The sequence below is a fragment of the Euleptes europaea genome, chromosome 13 (assembly GCF_029931775.1).
Source record: "Euleptes europaea isolate rEulEur1 chromosome 13, rEulEur1.hap1, whole genome shotgun sequence".
Classification (NCBI taxonomy): Eukaryota; Metazoa; Chordata; class Lepidosauria; order Squamata; family Sphaerodactylidae; genus Euleptes; species Euleptes europaea.
The window spans coordinates 19,008,535-19,034,237 of record NC_079324.1 but is presented as its reverse complement, the minus strand read 5'-3'; the positions used below and the strand labels follow the sequence as shown (position 1 = coordinate 19,034,237).

General features: G+C 47.7%; 1 protein-coding gene across 1 annotated transcript; it reads right to left on the bottom strand.

Moving 5' to 3' along the window:
- Positions 1-5,999: 5,999 nt before the first annotated feature.
- Positions 6,000-20,358, bottom strand: TMLHE (trimethyllysine hydroxylase, epsilon). Its single transcript, XM_056859922.1, has 7 exons — positions 20,178-20,358; positions 18,947-19,123; positions 16,880-17,159; positions 11,501-11,620; positions 9,374-9,610; positions 6,961-7,099; positions 6,000-6,154 (listed from the first exon to the last, which is right to left on the bottom strand). The coding sequence occupies exons 1-7, from the start codon at positions 20,356-20,358 to the stop codon at positions 6,023-6,025; spliced, it is 1,266 nt and encodes a 421-aa protein (XP_056715900.1). The 3' UTR covers positions 6,000-6,022.
- Between the last annotated feature and the right edge of the window lie 5,345 nt (positions 20,359-25,703).

Below are 25,703 nucleotides of genomic sequence, written 5' to 3'. Positions count from 1 at the left end.
CCTTTGCCAAGATCTTATTTGGTATCGGTGTTGTGCTCTGAATCTATTTGGAGAAATCAGAAAGTATTCATAGGAGAACCAGACACATGAAAAAGGGTCTTGCTGACATGGTGTCATTTGAGCAAAGATGAAGAGATCTGGGTGCATTTAATGTCAAGTGGTCATGTAGTTGTTTAATAAGTATTTTAAATGAGCTGAGAGAGGTTCAGCAATAGAGAAATGTGATCATTTGCATGAAAAAAAAGAGTTGAAGGCTGCTACATGGGGTTTACCACAGGCTTCCGTGTGGTTTCTATGCAAGATTAAACATTACCCCAGTGAACCTAATGAAGATTTAGTGCTTCTAAATTTCTTTCATTTTTTGAATAAGCTGTTAAGGATCTAAAATGATGGCGTTTATTTGCATGCGTGATCCTCTAGGTAGACTTGCCATTGGGCCTCACAATCACTTTGGGTTTCAGCATCTAATATAGTGTGTCTGCTTTCAGTAGCAAATTGAATCATAAACTACTATGAAACAAGTCTGCAAACAAAGGGAGAAGAATAGTGATGGAGATCCGGAAAAGGCAATCTGCCTTGCCTCCCATTTCTTACCTTTAAAAACAATCACTGTTATTTTTAGGGTAGATCCTGCAATTTGAAGCCATTCTGGGGCTCTGTCTGCTAAGATCACTGATCTTCAGCAGGTGGGGCAGAGGTTGCTTCTACACACAGGCAATGGAGTGTCCACAAGGCAGTCTCCTCCACACTTTCCTTGCCTGTGGCTGCCATCCCCTACCGAAGTTTTTTATAATCAGTCATTGACAGGTTGTGATAATGCAATTATGTTTTAACTATCTACTGCAACACTGAACTAGTTCCCATCTTTCTTATTTTAATGTCTCCAGCCCTTCTAATTGTGAAGTAATAAGGGAAAATGTTGGACTATTATTAAGAAGAAGAGTTGGTATTTATATGCCGATTTTCTCTACCTTTTAAGGAGAATCAAACTGGCTTACCATTGCCTTCCCTTCCTCTCCCCACAACAGACACTTTGTGGGGTAGGTGAGGCTGAGAGAGTTCTGAGAGAACTGTGACTAGCCCAAGGTCACCCAGCTGGCTTCATGTGTAGGGGTGGTGAAACCAACCCGGTTCACCAGATTAGCCTCTGCTGCTCATGTTGAGGAGTGGGAATGAAACCTGGTTCTCCAGATTAGAGTCCACCGCTCTTAACCACTACATCACACTGGATCTCCAGTTATGCTATAGCCTCCTGAATTGTTTATTTTAAACCCCACCTCCCCCAAAAATCTGCTGGTGGCTGCAGGGGAGAATAGCAGCCAGGGAGGCTGAGGCAAGGGAAGTGGTTCCAATGTGGGCTGGATCTGCAAATATGCACATCTCCCTATCCAACTAGCATCTGAAGGTGCTTTGGCTGGGAGATCTTTCCAAAAAGACTGTACCCAACCAGGTTTTTGAAAGATAACAGCAAAGCAGGTGAAAACACAGAAACAGGGTGAAGAGGACAATGCCAGATGGATGCTCCCGAGAAGAGCTCTGCAGCAAGGAAGTCAAGGGAGGAAACAATCTATCCCATGTGGAAACAGCCTCTGACCTTGGGTGAATTATACCATGGGGCATCACTCACATTTCTGGTCACTTTTGCACAGAGAGAAAAAAAACCATTAACTGCAAAAGGTGGCCAGTGGCCACAGAGACCTCTAATAGTTATGTAGCATGAGACCACTTTTTCCATCCTTGCCTGGCAAGCTGCACCTGCAGAATCATCTTTCTTCCCTACAAGTGCTTCAAACATCAGGAGCCCGGGGTGCCTTTTGTAACTGGTCCTCCAAGAGAGGAAAGATATTGCAGGTTGAGAAGAGTTGGTTTTTATATGCTGACTTTCTCTACCACTTAAGGAAGAATCAAACCGGCTTACAATCACCTTCCCTTCCCCACAACAGACACCCCGTGATGTAGGTGGGGCTGAGAGAGCTGTGACTAGCCCAAGGTCACCCAGCTGGCTTTGTGTGTAGGAGTGGGAAACCAACACGGTTCTCCATATTGGAATCCACTGCTCCAAACCACCGCTCTTAACCACTATACCACACTGGCTCTCAGCTGTGCCATGACGGCCCTTTCCGCCGTCACTGTTAATAACTGTTCTTTTATTTTGCTAGATCCTTTCTTGTAGTACGGTACCCTGAGTTTGTGCCATGTAGGAATAAAGTAGTTTAAGTAGAGAGAGTCTGCACAAGTCCTCACCCACCTGCCTTGGCCACTGGGCATGCAACAGTGTTACACCCATGTAGTGTCAGCCTTGGGCAACCCATGAGAGAAAGAGAGGCTGGATTTTACCCAAGCTGGTGGCATCAACAGAGAACAGGTGGGCAAGACAGTGGCTGGTCTTGCCCCACATGGTGGCAGAATCACCACAGACTGCTTACCCTCACACTCCACATTTCCTTACTCTGCACAATTTAACTTCCGCTTTGCCTGGAGATAGAAGAAAAGCCAAGTGAAGCACTCAAGCTATTCTTATTCCCCCGCCCCCCCCTTCTGAGGGAAATAGGACAGGAGTGTTGCGAAAGGGCTTCAGAAGGGCACTAGGGAGGACAAAGAGCTTTCCCCCAATGCTAACTTGGCATAAAACCAACCACGGAAGAGGTCACCCATTCACTGCCCTGAAAAGAAAAGCCACTGAATCCCTTTATTATTAGCAAAGAGGAAAACTGCAAAAGACACTGATTAAAAAGCCCTTTCAGAATGCATCACAGTAAAGGCCAGCTACTCCCAAGCAGAGTGAGACACTCACAGACCGACAAGAGGGGCTGGGAGCGCAGCGACGGGCCTTCCTCGCAACATGTGTACAGAGAAATGGCTCAGCAGCGCCGAGAGACGTTGGATGAGTTGGGAGGGTAGGGCACACAGTTGCAGATCTCCATCTTGCGAACCATCCGAGACCTTCTCTGCAAGGAACAGGTCTCGTGCTTACCTCTGTTAGTCCCTTGTAGAACAAAGTCAGGCACCAGGATCAGATTCAGACAGTTGGCAACACCCATATAATAGCCTGTGGAGATACAACAGGGCCAGCAAGCAGGGATCATCCGAAAGGAATGACTGAACTGATGCTTCTCCCTGCCTGACTGGTATGCTCGTATATCCCACATTCCAAGAAAGAGAGAGAAAAACAGAAAACAGACCCGAGCCCCAAGAAGCTGGAGTCTAGACAACAGAGTTGCTCCAGAGGAAATCAGACTCCTTCAGAGCTCTTAGGAAGTTCAAGACCATAGATACAATCGAGTCCTTCAGAGGAAAAGGCACACCTTGGCCCAGGTCTCACTGTGGTGGTAAACCTGAGTTTGTGCGTTACCATTTTTGAGCACAGGTGGGGGCTCGCATGACTGATTAAAAAAAAAAAATCCCTTCACCCAGAAAGCTAGTATGCCAAGGGACAGGGTTGTAGCCCAGAGCTGCTGATTAACATTCTACTGTCTGGGCTTTTAAATTTTTTGGATGGAAGAGTATTCCATTAAATGAGTTCCCCAGCAGCCCACTGAAATGAATGGGCTTAGACTGGAGAAACTCTCTTTAGGATTGAACTGTAAGAGTTAAGAGTTACTGCTGAAATTAGTTCTAGGCCACAGAATCCATTTGTATACATTCCCGAAGAAGTCTAGCTTGTGCTAAGATGGACCACCAGAAAATCTGCCAGAGGAGAGTACAGTTGTTAAAAGGTAAAGGCAGTCCCCTGTGCAAGCACCGGGTCATTACTGACCCATGGGGTGATGTCACATCATGATGTTTACTAGGCAGACTTTGTTTACGGAGTGGTTTGCCAGTGCCTTCCCCAGTCATCTTCCCTTTACCCCCAGCAAGCTGGGTACTCATTTTACCGACCTTGGAAAGATGGAAGGCTGAGTCGACCTTGAGCCGGCTACCTGAAACCGACCTCCGCTGGGATCGAACTCAGGCGGTGAGCAGAGCTTGGACTGCAGAGCTGCAGCTTACCACTCTGCGCCACGGGGCTCTCAGTTGTTAGCTGAGGAATAAAATGGAGGGCTGGTTACCTTTGATAGCTAACAGGTGTCTTCTGGGCAGTTTTCAAAGGGTTAAGTCTAGCAATAACTCTGTTCGTTTGAAAGAGACCTAACCCACAGCTCTGATAAGACCTTGGCTCTTACAGGGCTCGGTGTGACTTCTCCAGCCACTGGAGAATTCCCACCAGTCTCACAATCCAAGGAAAAATGCGGATCCCATGCAGCCAAGGTGCTAAGAATGGAATCAGCCAACATCATGACAGCAGACTAAGGGAGCAAGGTCCCAGCCCCAGATACATTTTAGAAGAAGCAAAAAAAGAGTGGGTTTTTAGACCCCAATTTTCTCTATTTTTAAGGAGTCTCAAACCGGCTTACAACCACCTTCCCTTCCTCTCCCCAAAACAGGCACCTTGTGAGGTAGGTGAGGCTTAGAGAGTTCAGAGAGAACTGTGACTAGCCCAAGGTCACTCAACAGGCTTCATGTGTACGAGTAGGGAAACCAACCCGATTCACCAGATTAGAGTCTGCCGCTCATGTAGAGGAGTGGGGAATCAAACCCGGTTCTCCAGATTAAAGTCTGCCGCTCATGTAGAGGAATGGGGAATCAAACCCGGTTCACCAAATTAGAGTCCACCGCTCATGTGGAGGTGTGGGGGAATCAAACCCGGTTCTCCAGATTAGAGTCCACTATACCATGCTAGCACCACTACTACCTCTTTTAAGACCACAGGCCTATTGTGTCTCCTCCCGCTACATGTGATTAAAAATACTTTAAAAATCCTTTCCAGGCATTTGACTCCAAATACTTCATAGTGCTAAATGGGCACGGACACACACAGAGCCAGTTTCAAGAGACAACCTGAGCCCGGGCTAAAGGCACCGTGCCTGCATCCAAATTCACCTAGAAAGTTTCAATGTTATCACTTGTTCACAATACAATTGTGGTTGCCAGTCCAATGTAATAAGCGTGGCCACGTCCTTCAGCAAAGAGGACAGAGAAGAGGGTCTCTGGCCGCTATCTGAAATATTTTGTTGTTGCGATCAATGACATACAATTGCTTCCTTGTCAACAGAAGATGCTGACTTTCCAAGTTGACTAGAGTCTTATCCCAAGAGACTGCTGTTTCTAGGATCCCCCCCCCCCAAGAAGAGGTTCTTGGGGTGCAGAAAAGGTACGAGGAGAGCAGCTTGTGAAGTCAGTCTTGTCGCTCAAGCACTGGGATGTTCAAGGCCAGCAGAAATGTCCCAATTACTTCTCCTGTCAATAGCTTGGCAGAACCAAGGAGGGCTGGGAAAAGATTACAGGCAACCATATTTCATCGAACAGTTTTGGACTCAAGCTCACTGAGGTTTTCCAGTGGAGGTATTTTCTCAAAGGAAGGGTTTGGTTTCTTCAGGCCGCCGTCGATTCCCTCTTCCTGATGCCTGGCGTTAAGCACCCTTTTGTCTTGCATCTGCAAGGAAGCAGACAGGAGCGTTCCTGGGCCCTTGTGCGTTTTTGCGTGTGTCCAAGGATTGGGAAAAGCCTGTTTCACTGCAGTCTGACATTCTTCAGGATGAGAGATTCTCCCCTGCTTCCAGGACAACCTATCTGTGCTGTGCTTGGTAAACTTTGGGGGTGCCTGTGGTCCAGATGGGCCTCCCAGGTAAGGCCAGTTTAATCACCAGTTTCAGCAGCAAAAAGAGCTAGATCTGGCATCTGGGAATGCTTTGGCAGGCCTAGGTGTGGCTCGCTATTCCTTCCGGCCCAACCCGAGCTGACAGGTTGTGCTTGTAAAGCCGAGGGAGCCAGACAATCAGGGAGCACAGAAGGGTCCGCTCGGTTCCAGGGGAGAGCAAAACAAGGCAATGAACTGTGGTGAGTGACTGACAAATCAAGTAATGCTGTGGGGACCTCCCCTCCTTCGGCAGGTGGTCGGGTCTCTTGAGGTATACAAAATGGCTCTCCTGTTCCTGGATTGGCAAATGCTCCCAACCCCCAGTTATGTAAACCACAGACCACATCAGGCCTTCAGCCCCAGGAAACGGGCCGTGTTCAGCACGTCGTCTCTCGTCAGGTAGCAGCCGCAGAGCTGGCGGTAGCCAGTGAAGGACTCCCGGCCATGCAGCACGCGCCAGTTGTCCACAAACAGGGCCTGCAGGCAGAATGAGAAAAAAAGGAGAGGGGAAAAAAACTGGCATCCATATCAAATCCCAAACAACCCCAAACTTGGCACCTACTGGGCCCACTGATGTGATTCCTGGCCGCTTGCTTACTTCTCAAGTCTTGGGGATAAAATCTAAAGGGTCCTGAATGGAGCATAAAAAACACAAACCACAGGGGGCTTTGAATCACTTCCTGTTCGGCTGACCGATTAGTGAAGTACTGCATCGCAGCCTTTGGTCTGGCCAAAGATGCAGACCTTCTTATACCTCTGGGCCTGGTAACCTTTCCTTGTGGCCGTGCAGGGAAGAAGAGGAGTAGGTTTTTATACTCGACTTTTCTCTACCTTTAAGGGAGTCCCAAAGCAACTCACCATCACCTTCCCCTTTTCTCCCCACAACAGACACCTTGTGAGGTATATAGGGCTGAGAGAGTTCTAAGAGAACTGTAACTAGAGAGGGTGGCTGGAGTGGCAATTAGTCAAAAAGGGGCTGGACTTGGTTGTGCAGCAGCTGGCTCTTCTTTGCATTTGCCCATTACTCTGGGTGGCATTTGACCCCCTTGGAGTTTCTAAGGCTGTGTGCAGACACACAGAAACAAAAAACGTTTCCTTTTGCTTCTTTTTATGAGTCCTTTGCTACTCTCCCAAGCACACATATAAACTGGTGACAGGACAGGCACCTAACCATCCAGTATTTTGATCTTTTGGAATTGCTCTTTTTAAAAACTATTTAACACCCCTTCCAATGCAACAGCACCCACCAAAACCCCCTGTCGACTCACTGATGGGGACTCTACCTTGCCAGGTTTCAACTTGACCCAAAACTCATTCTCCGGCCTCCTCAGTTCGGTGGTGAGAGTGCGGTGTGCGGCGTACCAGCGATGCACGGTGTCGTAAGGCACGGTGTTTATCACGGCTCGGTCATAGTTGTTGTACCTGCCAGCAAGTTGAAGGAGAGAGAAAAGCACAGCAGCTTGTTATTACAGCTCATCTCGGGTACCATGGGTGCCTTCCAAGGACACTGACAAGAGGGACAGAACTACCCCGTGGTGCTTCTAGTCAAGGAGGGCAGGAGCTTTGCAAACACGGCAGCCTCAGCTGCAGAACGGGTCAGCGTAAGAATCCATTTTGGTAGCAGGGCTTCTTCGAGGAGGGATTTGTAACTGATCTCGATTCAAGTCCAGCAGCACCTCAGAGACCAGCAAGATTTTCAGGGTATAAGCTTTTGAGAGTCAAAGCTCCCTTTGGAGCAGTGGACTCTGATCTGGAAAAGCGGGTTTGATTCCCCACTCCTCCACATGAGAGGCGGAGGCTAATCTGGTGAACTGGCTTTGTTTCCCCACTCCTACACATGAAGCCAGCTGGGGGACCTTGGGCTAGTCACAGATCTCTTAGAGCTCTCTCTCAGCCCCACCTACCTCACAGGATATCTGTTGTGGGGAGGGGAAGGGAAGGTGATTGTAAGCTGGTTTGATTCTTCCTTAAGTGGCAGAGAAAGTCGGCATATAAAAACCAAATCTTCTTCGTCAGAGCTTTGACTCTTGAAAGCTTATGCTCTGGAAATCTTGTTGGTCTCTTAAGGCGCTGCTGGATTTGAATCTAGCTCTCCTACTGCAGACCAAGAGAGCTACCCTCCTAAAGCTATCTTCACAGAAGGTGCTACTTGTTATTCTTCTGAGCCACTCTGTACTCTAGACTGGAGCCTTAAAGTGCATTCTGCTTCACAAACTGACCTTTCCGTGAGTGCCCAGTCTGCATAATAAAATGGTGTACAGGTTGAGTATCCCTTATCTGGACTGCTTGGGACCAGAAGTGGTCTGTATTTTGGATCTTTCCATATTTTGGAATATTTTGGAATTTTTGCATATACTTAATGAGATATCTTGGGGATGGGACCCAAGTCTAAACACAAAATTCATTTATGTTTTATATACGCTTTATACACATAGCCTGAATGTAATTTTAAATAATATTTTAAATAATTTTGTGTACATTGAACCATCCATGGCACTGCTGAGGGCCTGTAATGCCTGTAAATTAGCTCAAAAGGTCCGGTTTTTGGATCAGTCTGGATATTGGATGTCCGGGTAAGGGATACTCAACCTGTATCACCCCTTTACTCAGCTAAGTATGGAGCCTCCTTCCAGCACAGGGAGCTTTCCCCTTCCACTGGAGAAAAACTGCATTTGGCTGAGTGACGAGGTAGGATCCAGGCCATTATCACTAAAGGGTCCATAGTTCCGCATCCCCTGTGCACAGGTTGAGCACTAAATACAAAATACGTAGGACTGACATATTATGTTCAATATCCCAAGAGAGGAAGAGAGATGTGACATTCCCCGTTGATTATAGCTTGAACACATTTTCCTTTTCTGGAAAATGAGGGCATACCTTTTTCTACACTTTGGGTTGGATCCAGTGCAAGGATCCTTGATCTTCTTAGCTTTCCCCTCTATCTGGCAGCCATTTCTGACCCTAGGTAAGTTTATTCCTGTGGTTGCTGGACTCGCAAAGAATTGAGCCATGGGCTATCAGACGGCAGCAGCAGGGAGTGGGCAAATTTGCGTCCTGCAGCCTCTTCCGTCAGGACAGCTCTGCTCATGCAAGAAGCAGGGGGAGCGATTTTGCCCCCTCCTTCTCCTGGCTGCGGCCTCCTGACCTGGGGCTCTGATTCCACACAGTTCCCATAACTCCAAGAACAAATCTTCCCAGGATTGAAACTGGCTGCTGGGGAGCCTGGGGAGGGGAGAGCTGGGAAGTGCTGCAGCCACCAGGGATTTTCAGAGTTGGAAGTGGCTGTCAGGGAGCCAGGGGAGGGGAGAGCTGAACACATGAAGACATGAAGCTGCCTTATACTGAATCAAACCCTTGGTCCAGCAAAGTCATTATGTCTACTCAGACTGGCAGCGGCTCTCCAGGGTCGCAGGCAGGGGTCTTTCACATCGCCTACCTGCCTAGTCCCTTTACCTGGAGATGCCTGGGATTGAAGCTGGGACCTTCTGCATGCCATGCAGATGCTCTACCACTGAACCACAGCCCCTGGGAAGTCTTGCAGCCACCAGTGATTTCCGCTGATGGATTTTGGGATCAAATGTGAACGGACCGCCAGGGACCAGGGAAAACAGCTAAGGGAGCCAGACCTGGAGAGCCAGTTGCCCGTCCCTGCTTCAGCACAAACACAACAGCACGGAGTAATGGCAGCTGCTTCACCTGATCAGGTAGAGCTCGTTGTTCCAAGGGTAAACATTCAAGACAGGCCCAACCCCGATCATGTGGTTGTGGCTGCCTCCGACGTTCTCAATGTACTCATGTTTCAGCGGCACCTTGCTGAGGAGTTCGAAGTCTTCCGGTGCTTGCTGCAGCACTTGCTCTGCTGCGTAGAAGCCATCCACCAGCAGCGTCCGACCACCTGTCCCTTCATGCCGGAGACAGTGGAAAACCTGGATGCTGTGGAAGAGCAAAGAGGAATCTGGTCCGTTATCTGTAAGGAACGCTGAAGAGACTGAAACCGGTAGCATAGAGGAGTGAAGGGGAAGAAGAAAATGAGAAAATGATTCTGACATTCTATGCTTGCCGTAATAGCAGCCCTGATTGGTTAGATGGTCTGTTGGTCTAACCTATCAGTGATCGGCTGTAAATGTTACAAAAGTAGGGATAACAGCGTTAAGACGCTAAGAACATTCCATTCCACAATAATCCCTCCCAGTACGGACTAATTCTGGCTTTCAGAACAACATCATGAATTACACTTCCCTGCCCTGATTATCAGTGACGGAGCCGTAACGTTTTTCTTACCATAGTATATAAGGTTGAAAACTGGGCCTTGGCTACGCTACAGAGGTCCCCAGTACAGAAGAACCTGCAGTTCTGTAGCCTGTGTTAATTCCAAGCCTGCTCGAGTATCACTATACCCAGGTCCTAAAAACATTGATTTTGGAGAAGGTCATGGAACAGTGCTCACGAAGCAGATAATCCAAAGTTACAAGTCCCTCTAGGGGGGAAAAAATCCAAGCTGGAAGGCCAAGAATTGCAACATCATGTTCAAGGACTATGGGTTTTATTGTGCTTTAGTTAGAAGTCACAAAAAAGCTTGTGCCATATAAGACCCTACAGATAATAAAAAAGAAGAAGAGTTGGTTTTAATACCCCAATTCTCTCTACCTTTAGGGAGTCTCAAACTGGCTTACAATTGCCTTCCCTTCCTCTCCCCACAACAGACACCTTGTGAGGTAGGTGGGGCTGAGAGTGAGTGAGAGAGTTCAGAGAGAACTGTGACTAGCCCAGGGTCACCCAGCAGGCCTCATGTGGAGGAGTGGGGAATCAAACCCAGTTCTCCAGATTAGAGTCCGCTGCTCTTAACCACGCCACACTGGCTCTCCTTACTGGTTCTGTGCTGGTCATGCGGTAAATTTCTGGGATCTTTGGCAGGCCTTAACAGATTATCGCTTTTTGGGTCGGCATTTGCCCACTGTGTTTTTGTAGTTTGTTTCAGCTGAGGGTTAAACCCTGTTAGCTGCCCTCTGGATTTTTTGTTCTTTTGGAATACATAAGCAATGGGGCAGGATATAAATAATTATAATAAATAAAATAAAGGCACATTTGACAGTGATGTTTGACTGAAATTTTAGGAGCCAGTGAAACTTCAATACCCCACATAGTATATTTTACCCCTCAGCCACAGGTTATACCTCTTCTCAGAGAAGGCCTGCTGAAAATCAGGCTTTTTTTCTTTGAGGCTCCTGTATTTCCTCATATGCAAATGTGAGTTGACAAAATCAACTCACCAGTCAACTAACACTGATGTTGTTAACTAGCTGAGCTGTTTATTACAAGCAACAGCTGTAACAATATTGCACTTTGTTTTTTACTTTGCTTACCTGACTTTCTGAAAAATGTAAATCAATTCTAAATTTCAGGGTGTTTGGATAAAGCATTATTATGTGTTGCTGTGATATTGTTTGTAAGCAACTTCAAGCAATTTTGTGTGTGTGAAAAACATGGCAAACATGTAATCCAGTGGTTCTCAAACTGTGCTCCATGGAGAACTTGGTGCTCCATGAAACATCTCCCAGTGCTCCGTGAAGAGACTGGAGAGAAAAATACTACCGCCATTCGGTTTCGTATATAGGTGCTAGGTGAAAATTAATGCTCCATGACGCATTTCTCTCCTAAAAAGTGCTCCATGACTCAAAAAGTTTGGGAACTGCTGATGTAATCTAAGTAAGTAAGATACCACTGTTCACCATCGACAGTTAACCTTTCACAATATGCTCAGACCAGAAGGACGGCATCTGCCTTTCCCCACCTTGCTGCCTGATACGCAGTCAGCACACGTACCCGCAGGGCTCCTGGAAGTAAGTGGTGTCTGTGTGGCGATCCAGAGCCAGCTTGGTGTAGGCTGTGTCTCCTCGGGAGAAGTCAGAGGTAAGATGCCACATCCTGCCGTAGATTGTCTCCCTAGAAAAGGAGACAGATAGCAGCAGCTATATGGCTAGATTTGGGTCCAGCACCTTAGAAACCCACAAGAACTGGGGGGGGGGGGAGGTGAGCTTTTGAGAATCAAAGCTCCCTTCATCAGCAGCAGGAGTTGCACCCAGCACAACCTCTCCCCCTTTTATTCGGTATTCAAAGGGCTCTCTGGGTAGATTCCATGCAACGCCCGAGGTGCCAGGCTACCAGTTTAAGTAAATATTTTATCTGCAGATAGCCAAAGGCCACTACAAAGTAAATTAGACTATAAAACAAGAAAATTACACAATACAGATAAAAGATAAAGTACAAAACGCCCTATAAATTATGATACAATACAAAATAATTAAAATATATCCTAACTGGGCATCAGTTCTGGCTGGTTACATTCTTTGGCGCCAGTTTAGCTCTTATCTTTTTAGCTGCTAGAGCAAAAAGTGACAGCCTATGAGTGATAAATAAGTTGGTTATCTGACAATAAAAATACTAATTTATTGAGGTCAGACTACTAAGTATGTTTGTGATGACCATCCATGTGACTGCTCGAAGGAAGTACCTGCATACTCTAGTCTTGTAGGTGTTTACTCAGAAGCAGGGCTGCAAAATACACAGTGCTATTCTATGAAGCGTTACTCCAGGTTAGATCCAGGCAGAAACCCATTGCTAGGAGGCAACATCAGAAGGACTGGACACTTTCGTGTCCTGTTTGTTGCCCCCCCCCCCACCCAAGGCAACTGGTTGACCACTGTGTGGAACAGGCTGTTGGACTAGATCAGCGGTTCTCAACGTGGGGCACACGCCCCACAGGGGGGCAATTTGATTTTTAAGGGGGGCAATTCAAGGAGCCCCGTGGTGCAGAGTGGTAAGCTGCGGTACTGCAGTCAAAAGCTCTCCTCATGACCTGAGTTTGATCCCAACAGAAGTTGATTTCAGGAGTATGCAGCTAAATGGAAATCGACGGACATTCCAGAAAAAAGAGACTGGATATTAAAAATGCTAGAACTGGTGGAAAAGGTGAAATTAACTGCAATGATAAGCCAAAGAGATAATGAACAATTTATGAGAGAATGGGAGGCATGGAAGAAATATTGTGAACAAGAATTGCAATTGGGGAAATTAGAAGGTTATTCATTGATCTGATCCATTATGTAATTATTTACTGGTCGTAATTTAGATTTTTAATTAATATTAGGGTCAGTACTATAAACGAAAGAAATATATGAATTTATTTTGAAATAGAGGGAGGTGATGGGGAAGTCAGTATATAATTCATTACTATGTACTTTTAACAACACCACAGGGATTCTACTTTGTGAATTGTTTTATAATTGTTGTTAATTGGATGTTAAATTTACTATACTTTGAAAAATCAATAAAAAATATTAAAAAAAGAAGAAGAAGAAGTTGTTTTCAGGTAGCCAGCTCAAGGTTAACTCAGCCTTCTCTCCTTCCGAGGTCGGTCAAAAGAGGACCCAGCTTGCTGGGGGTAAAGGGAAGATGACTGGGGAAGGCACTGGCAAACCACCCTGTAAACAAAGTCTGCCTAGTAAACGTCGGGATATGACATCACCCCATGGGTCAGGAATGACCCGGTGCTTAAACAGGGGTTACCTTTACCTTTACCTAATTCGAGAATGAGTTATTAACACTGAATTTTTTGTATTTCTTATGGTTCCAGGGGCCTCATATACAGTATATAAATATATATTGTGACATACACATTTTTAAAATTAAAATCAGAATGTACATTGCAGTCAGCTGGTGACAATGGAGAGAGGGAAAGCCCGCTAATATAGAGGAGTGGTGAATAGGAGTTCACTTTTTGAATAATAAGAATTATATGTCACGGGGGGGGGGGATCAGGATTTTAGAGATGCTTAGGGGGGCCATGGCCAAAAAAAAGGTTGGGAACCACTGGACTAGTGGGACCACGGGGCTGATCCAGAAGAGCTCCCCTTTCTTTTGTTCACTGTGAGCTGATTGGCTTGTCAGACTAAGCGATGAAAAAGAAATCTGCTGCTTGATGACTCAGGGAAGTGGTTCAAAGTCAGTTCGAAGCTGTTAATGATTTGATAAACTTATTGAAATTAGAAAGGATGTGTGTCTGCCATGTTCCTCTGTCTGGAGGATTCCCCTTTTTTCTCTTGCACAGAAAGGAATGCCTGGAGAGGGGGGAGCCTGGTAAGGATATGATGTAACCGTAGGACTTCTCCTTCTCCTAGATGCAATGCTCTGCCATGGCTTTGGAGGCCAGACTTTATGGTATACAATAAATATCACCTTCCAAAGCTGCCATTTCCTCCAGGGCAAATTATCTCTGCAGTATGGAGATCAGTGGTAATTCCAGGAGAACTCCAGATCCCGCCACGAAGCTGGGAACTCTAGCCAACTCAGATGGAACTCCCACAGAGGTCAAGAAGGGTAGCATTTTATACCTTGCTTTCCCCTACCTTAAGGAGTCTCAAAGCGGCTTGCAATCACATTCCCCTCCCCACAACAGGCACCTTGTGGGGCAGGTGGGGAGGAGAGAGTTCTCAAAGAAGAACTGTGACTGGCCCAAGGTCACCCAGCAGGCTTCATGTGGAGGAGTGAGGAATCCAGCCTGGTTCTCCAGGTGTTACATCTAACTCACAGCTGCCCCAAGAACCTAGCAGCTGCGAAATCAAGCCCAATTTGCCGCAGGGACCTGATTCAGATTGGCACCATGAAGCAGGCCTAGACGTTAGATGATGAAGAGGAATTGGTTTTTATACCCCGCTTTTCTCCACTGTAAGGAGTCTCAAAGTGGCTTACAATCTCCTTCCCTTCCTCTCCCCACAACAGTCACTTTGTGAGGTAGGTGGGGTTGAGAGAGTTCAGAGAGAACTGTGACCGGCCAAAGGTCACCCAGCAGGCTTCATTTGGGGAATCGAACCCGGTTCTCCAGATTTGAGTCCGCCACTCTTAACCACTACACCACGCTGGCTCTCTCAACAAGTCTGTTTTTTAACATTAACCTCAAGCATCCCAATCACAGCTTGGCAGCCGCAAGTATAGTTTGGCCCTGCTCTTCTGGTGTTAAAAACACTGAGTCCCATCTTGTATGTACATGGCACATCCTGTATGTACATGGTTGCATTCTTGAGAGAGCCAGCGTGGTGTAGTGGTTAAGAGCGGTGGTTTGGAGTGGTGGACTCCAATCTGGAGAACCCAACTCCTCCACATGAGTGGCGGACGCTAATCTGGTGAACCGGGTTGGTTTCCCCACTCCTACACATGAAGCCAGCTGGGTGACCTTGGGCTAGTCACAGCTCTCTTAGAGCTCTCTCAGCCTCACCTACCTCACAGGGTGTCTGCTGTGGGGAGGGGAAAGGAAGGTGATTGAAAGCCAGTTTGATTCTTCCTTAAGTGGTAGAAAAAATTGGCATATATATTAAAAAAACCAACCCAAACCCAACCAAACCAAGAGTAAAAATATTGTATTTAAAAAATGGGATGGGTTGGACAGAAACCAAGGAGGAACACAGAACAGGGGAAAAAATAATAAACCAGGCCTTACGAAACCAAGTGTGTAAAGGAGTGAAAGGGAAAATTATCCGGCACAGCAGTTCTAAAACTTGGACGTTCCCAGGGCAGAGAGGCTGCCCAGAACCTACGCCTGCCTTATTTCCCTGGGCTGGGGAGAGAAAAGGAGGGAGGGGGCAGGAAACTTGTGCCAATCCCTTTCTTCCTAATCCTCAAGGGTAAGCCAAGGTCAGCCCAGCAATTTCATGTTAATTGGAAGGAAAATGTTGCGTTGCGCTATCCCTCTGGAGCCCAGAGCGTTGTTCTGCACTTCTGGTCTCTCAGGACCCTGGCTACCCTCCTGACCTTTCAGTCAAAACAGGAAATCTTGCACTGGTTGAAAACTAAAACATTCCCAGCCTGGCTTAAAGCACCCACTCCTGGTGGCGGGTGCTGTTCTGGCTGCTCTCCGGAAAGACCCTTAAGATGCTTCACGTTTTTTAAAAAGATTTCTCCCAAGTCGGTGCAATGTCAACATACTTTCCTTGCCTAATGCAGGGGTCCCCAACCTTTCTGAGCCGGCGGGCCCATTGGGAATTCTGACACGGCACGGTGGGCGCGGCAACAAAGTGGCTGCTACAAAATGGCGGCCCCAGGAGCCGGAAACAGCCACAAAACGATCGCCAACGCTGAAATTCAGTAACACGGTGCAGGTTCTTGTGCTGTGGTGGCAGCTGCTGCCAAAGCAACATTTTTTTTAAAAAAAAATCTGCACAGCCAATCAAATCTCCAATAGTCAATCAGAAGTCTTGCTGGGCAAATGCCCTACTTGGCCCCACCCACTTCCTAAAAACCCTTGGCGGGCACCACAAAAAGGTTTATAGTGATGCTTTGGCCCCAGGCAGTGTTGTGTGGTGGTTAGAGCTGCTGGACCAGGATTTGGGAGGCACAGGTTCAAATCCCTATTCAAAGCTTGCTGGGTGACCTTGGTAAGAACATAAGAAAGGCCTCGCTGGATCAGACCAAGGTCCATCAAGTCCGGCAGTCCATTCACACGGTGGCCAACCAGGTGCCTCTATGAAGCCCACAAGCAAGACGACTGCAGCGGCATTGTCCTGCCTGTGTTCCACAGCACCTAATATCATAGGCATGCTCCTCTGATCCTGGAGATAATAGGTATGCACCGTGACTAGTATCCATTTTGACTAGTAGCCATGAATAGCCCTCTCCTCCCCAGTCAGTCTCAGTCTCTCTCTCTCTCTCTCTCCCTCCCTCCCTCCCTCCCCCCCTCCCCCTCATCTACTTCCCAGGGTTGCTGCTGTGAGGATAAAATGTAGGAGAGAACAGTGTTGTGAGCTGCTTTGAGTCCCCATCAAAGGAAGTGAGTGAAGTACAAATGCTTAAACAAAATAAATACTTTTGGGCAGTCTTTGACCTTTTTTCAAATCAAGATAAGGCATACCCAACCAAGACACAACAGAATCATAACGGTTGGAAGGGAGCTCCAGGGTCATCAAGTCCAATTCCCTGCACAATGCAGGGAATTCACAACTACTTCCCCTCCCACTCCCCCCATTGACCCCTGCTCCATGCCCAGAAGATGGTCAAAAAACCTTCCCGGGTTACTGGCCAAACTGGCCTGGAGGAAAATTGCTTCCTGACCCCAAAGTGGCGATCGGCATTTCCCTGGGCATGTTAAGAAAGGGCCACAAGAGCCAAGCACTGATGCAACCCTTCCTGCCCTCCCTCTCACCAGATGGTTACCTGATCAAGCTGATCCTCTCCGCTAAGATCTCCGTGTCTTCTTTGGTCGGGGGCACGTTTTCCACAAAGGCAATCCCGTAGAGGAGGAAGTTCTGCAGGAATTCCTTCAGGCCCTCATTGGTTTCCAGGAAACTCTGGCAGTCCACGGAGGGCACCTGGGCATCCTGGTAGATTTGTGCATTCCAGAGGATGCGGGGGTGCATGACCTGCTGCTTCTGCCCCTCGTAGCTGTTCCCCAGCAGCCATTCCAGCCCATACCTGGTCACGTGGCCATCTGGCCCTTCGGCAAAAGAAAGACAGACAGATAAAGGCTAGTTAGAATGTGCATGGACATTACCTAAAGGCAGGGCCCAGGCTTCTCCTGCTTGCATTCTTGCACCCCAGTCTAACACATGAACACATGAAGCTGCCTTATACCGAATCAGACCCTTGGTCCATCAAAGTCAGTATTGTCTACTCAGGCCGGCAGCGGCTCTCCAGGGTCTCAGGCAGAGGTCTCAGGCATCGCCTACTCGCCTAGTCCCTTTAACTGAAGTTGCCGGGGATTGAAGTTGGGACCTTCTGCACGCCAAGCAGATGCTCTACCACTGAGCCACAGCCCCTCCCCAGCAAATGTACTCACAAGTAAAGCCTGTGGTTTCTCCTGAACTTCAGCAAGTGTTGGGTGCAGAAGCCGGAAGATGGCCATAGTTGCAGGTACATTGCCCAGTCATTACCTTCTGAAGGGGCATGTGGCAAGAGAATGTTTTTATGTACTCCCCGCCCCCCTCCAAGAACACTCTAGCCAGCACCTTTGTAACAATATAGGGGATCAGGAAATATACTTCGGGATCAAAGGTTGCCCCTAGGAGGAGAGGGGAATCAAACCTGGTTCTCCAGATTAGAATCTGCCATTCATGTGGAGGAGAGAGGAATCAAACCTGGTTCTCCAGATTAGAGTCTGCCATTCATGTGGAGGAGTGGGGAATCACTACACCATGCTGGCCTTGCCTTTCACTTTACTTTCACTTTATTCAGGTTTAACAGCCCAAAAGCCACACATCAATCGTACATGCTTTACAAAAGCCGCTCAGAAACAATCTTAATTTATGGGTATCAGAAGCGGCTGAATGTTTTACCAGCCATTTTGCGAGAAATTTCTCCCGGGCAACGGTGGAACAATAAAAGGAAATGTCCGATAACTAATCAACCATTGACAAGGATGTTCTGGAGGCATCCCAGCAAGATGCCCCTTCATCTGTGCTGCAGGTAGCGCATTACAGCGTGCAAGCATATATGACATCTGCTGAAGCTGGAGGGTAAGAGATTAAAAACAGATAAAAGGAAGAATTTCTTCACACAACACATAGTTAAATTGTGGAACTCCCCGCCCCAGGATGTGGTGATGGCTGCCAACTTGGAAGGCTTTAAGAGGGGAGTGGACATGTTCATGGAGGAGAGGGGGTATTCATGGCTACTAGTCAAAATGGATACTAGTCATGATGCATACCTATTATCTCCAGGATCAGAGGAGCATGACTATTATATTAGGTGCTTTGGAACACAGGCAGGACAATGCTGCTGCAGTTGTCTTGTTTGTGGGCTTGCTAGAGGCCCCTGGTTGGCCATTGTATGAACAGATTGCTGGACTTGATGGGCCTTGGTCTGAACCAGCATGGCTTTTCTTATATTCTTATGATTGTCTTAATTTAGGTGTCGTCAGCATATAAAGATAGGATGGGAACTGGCCTTGCCTTCGGCTTTGCTTGCAGTAAATGCAAAAAAGAAAGTCATGCAGAAAAGGAAATTATTGACCAGTTGGCAAGCCGATTATCAGATCAGAGACAGTTAAGAGGCATGGCGTGTGTCTCTCACATGATCCACAACAATTCAGTATCTGAACCTCTACTAGTAACAGCCTACATATTTCCACTATAAGGACAAAGGCACAAAACTTCCATTTCCGGCCTTACATGATCTGATCCAAAGAGCACAGATTTTAAAAAAGCAACACACATTTCTTGAAAGGACACATCCCCTCACCCCACCTCCGGCACCTGGGAGCAAAGGACCGTCTCTCAAACTCACAGGTGAGAAAGAGCGTGGTGTCATCCACCCGGATGGTCTTGGGCCTGATACACAAATCCACGCCAGCCGTGTCCAGGCTGCGCTGGTTGGTCTTGGTGTTGTAGCAGGATGCAGAGCGGCAGTGGTCACGCAGCCAGACGTAGTCAAAGCGCATGAGGGTGTCCCCGAGCTTCAGCTCTAGGAAGGCAACACACCAGGGGATCAAGCACCAAACAAGAAGGGGGTTGTGAGCTAGAAGACTTGGGTTCATTGCCGTGGGTGCTCCTTCGTCACCATCAAGTTGCAGCCAATTTAAGGCAATCCCGTATGGTTATCAAGGTAAGATATGAACAGTGGTGCCTGCCTCTGGGTAGCAACCTTGGACTTGTGGGTGGTCTGTCCTCCATATGCTGATCAGGGTTGACCCTGCTTAGCTTCCGCAACCTGACATGATCGGGCTGGCCTGGGTCACACAGGTCAAGGTAGCTATTGGTGGTGGAAAGTGCCATCGAGTTACAGCTGACTTATGGCGATCCCGTAGGGTTTTCAAGGCAAGAGATGTTCAGAGGTGGTTTGCTATTGCCTGCTTCTTTAGCAACACTAGACTTCTGGGTGGCCTCCCATCCAAATACTAACCAGTGCGGGAGAAAGGATGCTGGATTAGATGGACATTTGTTCACTAATTTACAATAGATCATGCTATGGCACCATGTTGGCAAATTTGGTGGAAACCGTCAGAATCTTTTTCCAGAATTTGAAGAGCTGGTACCACTGGATCAAGTCCATCAGTTTTGTTGAATAAATTTCAACTAAAAAGTTTTAATTTGATTTTGAATATATGTGCAAATAATTGTTAATGTTTTGAAATTTTATTGTTATCATCTTCTTTAGAGAAAACCCCTATTTTAAAAAATGCATCATGCAAACCCCTATTTTGAATAATGTTTATAATAGGGTAGGGGGCTCTAGAGTTGAGTCTGTGGAACCAATGGGGTGAAGTCTGGGAACCACTGAGCTAGGCTGATCCTGCATTGAGAAGGCGATTGGACTAGATCACCTGTATGGCCCCTTCCAACTCTATGATTCTAACCAGGACCTTGAATTGTGCCTGGAAACAAACAAGTAGCCAGTGAAACTGCTGAAGCACAGGTGCCATACAAAAAACATAGCAGTGTAGACTAGTCAATTATCTACTGGAAGCATTCTGGACCAACTGATGTTTCCGGACACTTTTCTTCCCCACGCTACTTACCTAAATGATCGCTGTGCAGCTGCCAGGCACAATTCAGCGACTCTGGGGCTGTGTGATGCTGATGGGCTGAACCCGGGAGAATCCGCCTGAGGCTCAGCTGCTGTGGAGGTTGGTGCTTGGAAGCTTTCTTCGATGGGCAGCGAGAGCCCGAGAACAGGCGCAGCACCTGACGGCCCCACATTCTGGGAAAGGGAGGCAGACACCAGTGACCCGTGTGACCATTCCCAGCACCCACAACACACACTTCAATCTGACCTCCAGCCCAGTTGCTGGGACCTGTACAGGACAGAAGCAGGGTGCCCCTGGCTAAGGTTTGTGGCCTGCCATCCCCTATGGGAGTTTCTCTGAGAAAGAGATGCTTAAGAAGGACTACTCTAGTAACTGGGGCTGTCTGGACCCTGAGAGGCTGGGAGAACCCCAGAGCCAGCAGCAAGCTCCTGCAGAGAATTATGTGCAGAGAGTCATTTATTGCTAAACGAGCACATTTAATCTGCAGCGCAGAGAGGTAAGCTGCAGAACTTGCAGTCAAAAGCTCTGCTCACGACCTGAGTTCGTTCCCAACGGAAGTTGGTTTCAGGTAGCCAGCTCAATGTTGACTCAGCCTTTCATCCTTCCGAGGTTAGTAAAATGAGTACCAAACTTGCTGGGGGTAAAGTGTAGATGACTGGGGAAGGCACTGGCAAACCACCCTGTAAACATAGTCTGCCTAGGAAACGTCGGGATGTGACGTCACCCTATGGGTCAGGAATGACTCAGTGCTTGCACAGGGGACCTTTACTCTTTACAATCTTGATGACGTTAATCTTTACAATCTTGATGATGTTAATCTTCAGAGTTAACTCTGCATGAGAATTGTAATGCATTATAATTTATTTTTTCAGATGGGGAAAATTGTGGCAGAGTAGCGACTCCCCAAAGCCACACAGTGGGTCCATGGCAGAGGTAAAATTCAAACTCAGGCCTCCCTGATCCAAGTTCAAATAATCATCTCCGCCATCTGAGGAATGTTTAAAAAACTAGGTAGGCTGTACAGGCTGTGTAAGAAGGCAAAGTGCCCCTCCTGAAGCCCGGACAATCTAATGCAAAGGACAGAAAACAGAAGAGAAAATAATTAAAAACTGGAAGAAGCAAGCAAGAATGCTGGCATTAAATTATCTACAGCAGCTTGGTCTCAAGGCTCTCTAACACATTTCACTAAATGGAGCTTTTAAAAAACAACAACAAAGAAACAAACAAGAAACCCCAGGAGAATCAAGTCCAACTTGCCAAGCGGATGGCTTGGCAGGGAGCACATGAACACATGAAGCTGCCTTATACTGAATCAGACCATTGGTTCATCAAAGTCAGTATTGTCTACTCTGACCAGCAGCAGCTCTCCAGAGTCTCAGGCAGAGGTCTTTCACATCACCTACTTGCCTCGTCCCTTTAACTGGAGATGCCGGGGACTGAAGCTGGGACCTTCTGCATGCCAAGCAGATGCTCTACCACTGAGCTACGGCCCCTCTCCAACACACTGATGGCTGGTGGCAGAACACCTGTCTTGCATGCAACAGGTCCCAGGTCCAGTCCCTGGCATCTAGAGTGGAAGGATCTCACATAGCAGAACTCTGGCGAGCCACTGCCAGTCCAAGTAGACGATACAGAGCCAGACAACTCTGATCTCGTCTCATGACTCAGCACAAATCAACAGGGCCAGCGGGGTGATGTGGTGAAGAGTGGCGGACTCTAATCTGGACAGCATGGTTCGATTCCCCCAATCCTCCACATGAAGCCTGCCGGGTGACCTGCAGCAATAACAAGGTGGGGATTTCTTAAGGCCAGGAGGCACCTAAGCCAGTGATGTCGCACGTGCAGCCAAGACCATGAGAGGCCGCTGTAATCTCCAAGGCTGCATTTTCCAAACCTGCACGATTGTCCTAATTGGTGCTGGAGTGGCAGGAAAAACCTGCAAAGTAGCTTGAGGGTAGAGTTGCCATTTCCGGGTGGGGAAATACTTGAAGATTTTTTGGAGCAGAGACTGAGGAGTACGGGGTTTGGGGAGGGGAGAGACTTCAATGCCACAGAGTCCAATTGCCAAAGCGACCATTTTCTCCAGGTGAACTGATTTCTATCGGTTGGAGAGCAGTTATAATATTGGGAGATCTCCAGCTAGTATCTGGAGTTGGCAACCCTACATAAGGGGGGGGGGAGAGAGAGAGAGCTGGCAAAAATGCTTGTGTGTGTGAAATAAGGCAGAACATAGCTAAATTGTGGAACTCCCTGCCCCAGGATGTGGATATGAGTCATGATGCCTACCTATTCTCTCCAGGATCAGAGGAGCATGCCTATTATATTAGGTGCTTTGGAACACAGGTAGGATAATTCTGCTGCAGCTGTCTTGTTTGTGGGCTTCCTAGAGGCACCTGGTTGGCCACTGTGTGAACAGACTACTGGATTGATGGGCCTTGGTCTGATCCAGCATGGCTTTTCTAATGTGCTTATGTTCTAACAAAGGATTCACTAGCTATGTGTAAATGTATTACTGTAGTACTCACTCCGCAGCTCAGAGCCAAATTTGCGTGGCTCCATCAACCAAAAGAGCCACATGACTACTCAGCCACCCCTTCTGTACCGGGGGGGGGGGCTGTCTGCCTTCTCACTCTCTCCTCACCATGAGAGTGAGGCTGCCAAAATGCCCGGAGGAAAGGCAAACTCTCTCCTTTCCAGGGTTTCTCCAGAGCCAGCGGGGTATAGTGGTTAAGAGCGGTGGTTTGGAGTGGTGGACTCTGATCTGGAGTACCGGGTTTGATTCCTCACTCCTCCACACGAGGGGAGGAGGCTAATCTGGTGAACTGGATTTGTTTCCCCACTCCTACACATGAAGCCAGCTGGGTGACCTTGGGTTAGTCACAGTTCTCTCAGCCCCATCTACCTCACAGGGTGTCTGTTGTGGGGAGGGGAAGGGAAGATGATTGTAAATCGGTTTGATTCTTCCTTAAGTGGTAGAGAAAGTCGGCATATTAAAACCAACTCTTCTTCTTTTTCTTCTTCTCTTTCCAACCACTGCCTGAGTGCTGGGAGAAGAGAGAAGAGGCGGTGGAGGAAAGCGGACCCTTTACTTCCATCCCTGGCATGAGGCCCACAGCTCACGGAGGCTTTTTCTTCTCTCCATTTTGTCCTCACGACAACCTTGTGAGGTAGGTTAGGCTGGGTGCCTGTGACTGGCCCATGGTAACCCGGCCAGCTTTCATGGCACAAGTGGGATTCGATCCTGGGGCTCTCAGATCCTAGTCCGACACCACACATCCCCCAGTCCCTCTGACAGCTGTTTCAAGGTAGGAACCACATACCAACCATCAACTCTACTGGGCAACGGCCTTGCCCACTTTCCCGGAACATGGGGCAGGTGCCCCACCCGGGAATAAACAAGCCACACATGGCTCCCAAACCACTGAATCGGTATTGCTCATCTATACCCTGTTTTTGTCCACAGTGGGGATCCAAAGTGGTTTACAACATTGCTCTCCCTTCTTCCATTTTGTTCTCACAACAACCACCCTGTGAGGTAGGTGAGGCTGAAAAAGTGAGTCTGGCCCAAGGCCACCTAATGAGTTTCCAAGACAGAGTAGGGATTTGAACCCAAGTCTTCCATATCTTAGTCCAACACAACAACAGCAGCAGCAACAGCAGAAGCAGAAGAGTTGGTTTTTATTTGCTGACTTCCTCTACCACTTAAGCAAGAATCAAACCAGCTTACAATCACCTTCCCTTCCCCTCCCCACAACAGACACCTGGGACCCACTAGGTTGGGAAATGCTGCACTACTACAAACCGGATCCCTCACATCACACGGGCTGTTAATGGGCAGCCAGGAGTTGATCACCCAGTGAGCTTCATGGCTGAGCGCAGACTCATCTTCCAAGACCCTGACCACAACCTCCCCTTCCCGGCTCCCTAGTAAGAACAACTCTTAATAGAAACTGTTTCTGCCAATCATTTAACTCCATCACATTCTGAATGGGGTTTTCCCACCGTTCTTCCAATCTGAGAGGATGGGAGATACCAAGTGCAATCCTAAGAATGCTTCCCTGCCAATACGTCCACTGAATAGACCTGACAAGGATTCTGAGTATAATGCCTTAGGATTGCCCTCACCAGTATAGGCTGGATTTCTTAGGCTGCTGCAAACTTTGGAATTTTGAGCCAAAAGCAGCGGAGGAAGTTCTCTAAAACTTACTCTTGATACCTGTGACTGAGCTACTTTCCATTAGGTCTGATGAAGAGTTCTGTCAAACTCAGAAGTTTGCATACTGTTATGCCTGCCTAAGGCTGCAAATCCTATGATATCTGAGCATAAGCCTCGGTGGGCACTGCGGGACCTACTTCCGAGCTAGCGCACATTGGATCCGGTTGTACGCTTGGCTAATAAAAAATACCAGTTTATTTTATCTGTGCCTCCTGTTTCTTTAATACAAAGAGGAGGGGAAGGAGAATGGGAAAGAAAGGAAGAATTTCTGCTATGTTGTCCTAATCCAAACCCCTTTACAAGGAGACACTCGCTTACACTCGAGCAATAAACTTTGCTTATAGAAAACGCCTCCAGATAAAACTCAATCCTATCTCACGTACAGTGAGATCAGAGTAAAACTGAACATTCTACACCACACACTGTAGGATTCACTCTCCTGTCCTTGCTTGGGATTCCTAAAAGCAGGTACGGGGGAAAAACAAGCATAGGTGCTCCTTCCAACTCGGGCAGGTCCTTTTCCGAGGGAAGCTCAAGAACCTGCAATTCCTAAAGTCTACAGACATAAATAAATTCAGAGGCATCAGTGGGAGCTTTCAACAAAGCCAGGCTAGCTCGCCTCAGACAAACCTGCCAGGAGAGATCCTCTGCTTCTGAAGGTCTGGGCTGGAAGGTCCTTATCTCTTTCCCTGCACATAGCATATACCCCCTCCCTGTTCCAGTATCAAAGGTTGCCAGAGAGAGAGAGAGAGAGCGTGTGTGTGAAGAGGCTTCTTAGCTAAAGATCTGCAGCCTTCAATCTAATCAGTTAAGCGTACTGGACTCAACACACGCTACAATTACATCTTTGCCTTTAACCCTTCTTGTTCACCTGGGTGTTCCAGGAGCCAAAACAGAAACCTGCACATTAGCGATAATGCCCATTTTAAATTATGGGAGCTGGAAGCAAACGCAAACCACCCAAATGGCTAAAACTCTCCTGACTTTCTCAGCTATCCCCAACTTACAGGGAGGCGGAGCGACCTCAGCCTCCCCCCCCCCCCCCGAGACTTCAAGGAATGCAAAGTTACCTTCAAGGTCCGGTCAGTCACGAGCAGCCGGACTCTGAGGTCGATACAACCCAGTCTCAAACAAAATTACGATTGGGTGTGTGTGGCGAGAGACTCTTAAAGAGGAGGGAACCGGCCCCCCCATTGTCAAAAGTGCGCAGACTGCCGCCGGTCCCAGAGGGCCCCACGTGGGACAGGATCACAGCCAAGAGGCCAAAGGCAGAAAGGATTACTGAGAATCTCCAGCAGCAT

Bases quoted from the DNA above. Each gene is read 5' to 3' on its own strand.
- TMLHE (XM_056859922.1), bottom strand. From the start codon at position 20,358: ATGTGGGGCCGTCAGGTGCTGCGCCTGTTCTCGGGCTCTCGCTGCCCA. The intron at 17,160-18,946 runs GTGAGTTTGAGA...CTTTTGCCGAAG, and splicing joins CACCACGCTCTTTCTCACCT to GGCCAGATGGCCACGTGACC. The intron at 7,100-9,373 runs GTGAAGCAGCTG...ACTTGCTGGCAG, and splicing joins AACGAGCTCTACCTGATCAG to GTACAACAACTATGACCGAG.